Source organism: Oryza brachyantha, chromosome 10, assembly GCF_000231095.2.
Source record: "Oryza brachyantha chromosome 10, ObraRS2, whole genome shotgun sequence".
NCBI classification, from domain to species: domain Eukaryota; kingdom Viridiplantae; phylum Streptophyta; class Magnoliopsida; order Poales; family Poaceae; genus Oryza; species Oryza brachyantha.
The window spans coordinates 10,859,515-10,861,094 of NC_023172.2; the positions used below are offsets into that span (position 1 = coordinate 10,859,515).

At 55.1% G+C, this 1,580-nt stretch overlaps 1 protein-coding gene across 1 annotated transcript; it reads right to left on the reverse strand.

Annotated features, from left to right (window-relative positions):
• Nucleotides 1–233: 233 nt before the first annotated feature.
• LOC102704367 lies at nucleotides 234–1,376 on the reverse strand. Its single transcript, XM_006662342.2, has one exon. The coding sequence runs from the start codon at nucleotides 1,374–1,376 to the stop codon at nucleotides 234–236; it is 1,143 nt and encodes a 380-aa protein (XP_006662405.2).
• Nucleotides 1,377–1,580: the final 204 nt, after the last annotated feature.

Consider the following 1,580-nt stretch of genomic DNA (forward strand, 5'->3'; position numbering starts at 1 on the left):
TATCAAGATAAATGACTCTATATACATAAAATTTATAATAATTATGCATGGGCCACCGTATGACTTGGGTGAAACAAATGACCACTAAATAAGTAAGGACTAAAACAGGTTTAAACAATTACCGCTAAATATTTTAAAATGACTACCAAACACGACTTGGACATATGGAAAAACCATGCATGGGAGAATCGATTAAAGTGGTCCGAAAATATTACTTCAACAGTTTGACGTAATTAAGGGATGTGCAGTCTGGACGGCTGGGTCATCTTATCCCTGTCGTAGGACGAGATGGCGTAGATCGTTTGAAGTATCGCGCACACAAGTATGACAATAGCAACGAGGATGCCCAGCAGCACCAACGGGTTCTTCCAATCCTTGTAGCGGCACAGCTTCGCCCACAGACGCGACCGCGATCTCCTGCAGTGCCTGTCGAGCGCACGCCATTCTGCCTCGAGATAGTTGCCCTCGTCCGGGTTGAAATGCATTTGATCGCAGAGCTTGCCCAGCTTCTGGGCCGCCCTCTCGTCGCTGGCCTCCCAGTGCTCCAGGATCCCCTTCTCCCTGAGCAGGCTGACATCCGCGCTGGTCGACGCGATCTGCGACATGAAGGTGCAGTAGGCGGTCACATGGTCGCCGAGGTGCTCGTTCATCTGCTCCAGCAGCATCAGGTGTCGCAGCAGCCGCCAGGTCGGCAGGTCCAGCTCCAGCTTGGGTATCTCCACCACGCGGTCGCCGCGGACCCTGACGTCCGTGACGCACTGCGCGTCGCCGCCGACGAGATCCCTCTCCCTGAAGGTCACCATCAGAGAGCTGTACTCCGTCGCCCTTCGCCACCTGCCCACGCCGCCATCTTCTTGCCGGTCGTCCGTGTATGATGCCTCGCTTGCCCGAGGGCTCACCGTCGTCACCGTTGGCTTGAGCAGCTCATGGCAGAGGTGGAGGACGTGGTCGGCGTTCACCGGGTTGCTCACCGGCCTCCTCGTGTACCGTGGCGCCAGCTTGGGCTGGATGAACATGCCGATGTTCTGAAGGGGAACCTGCCGGTCGGTTCCAGGTCTAATGAGACGGTAGATTTCTTGCACCACGGCGAACGGGAGCTGGTTCCCGGAGAGAACGATGTCATCGAACCAGAACTGGTGATCCCACTTGCTGTGGGTTGTCATGACAGGTAATGGTCCGTCAGCTCCAACTGCTTCTTCTCCCAGGTCTATATCAAGCTCCGGCTCTTGTGCGAGCACCCCCAGGGTGACTAGTAGGAAGCATCCGTCTCTCATCAGCATCTCGCGGAAAGCTTGGCCGTTGTTGCTGAACGAGAACGACGACCATAGGTCAAGGTCATCGTAGTACAGCTTCACCTGCTCTTCAATCGTGGCCATGGCGTCGAGCAAGGTGTGCTCGTGCTCGTGCTGAGATGGCGGCAACAGACTTTCGACTATTCTGACGCAGTAATCTTTCCATGCGTTGGACCTGACCTTCGGCAACCCCTCCTGATAGTGATATGGACCGATGGATACGTAGCTTGGAACGTGTTCTTCTCGGTGCTCTCTGCACAATTGCTCGGGGATCCTGTAAAGGCGGCA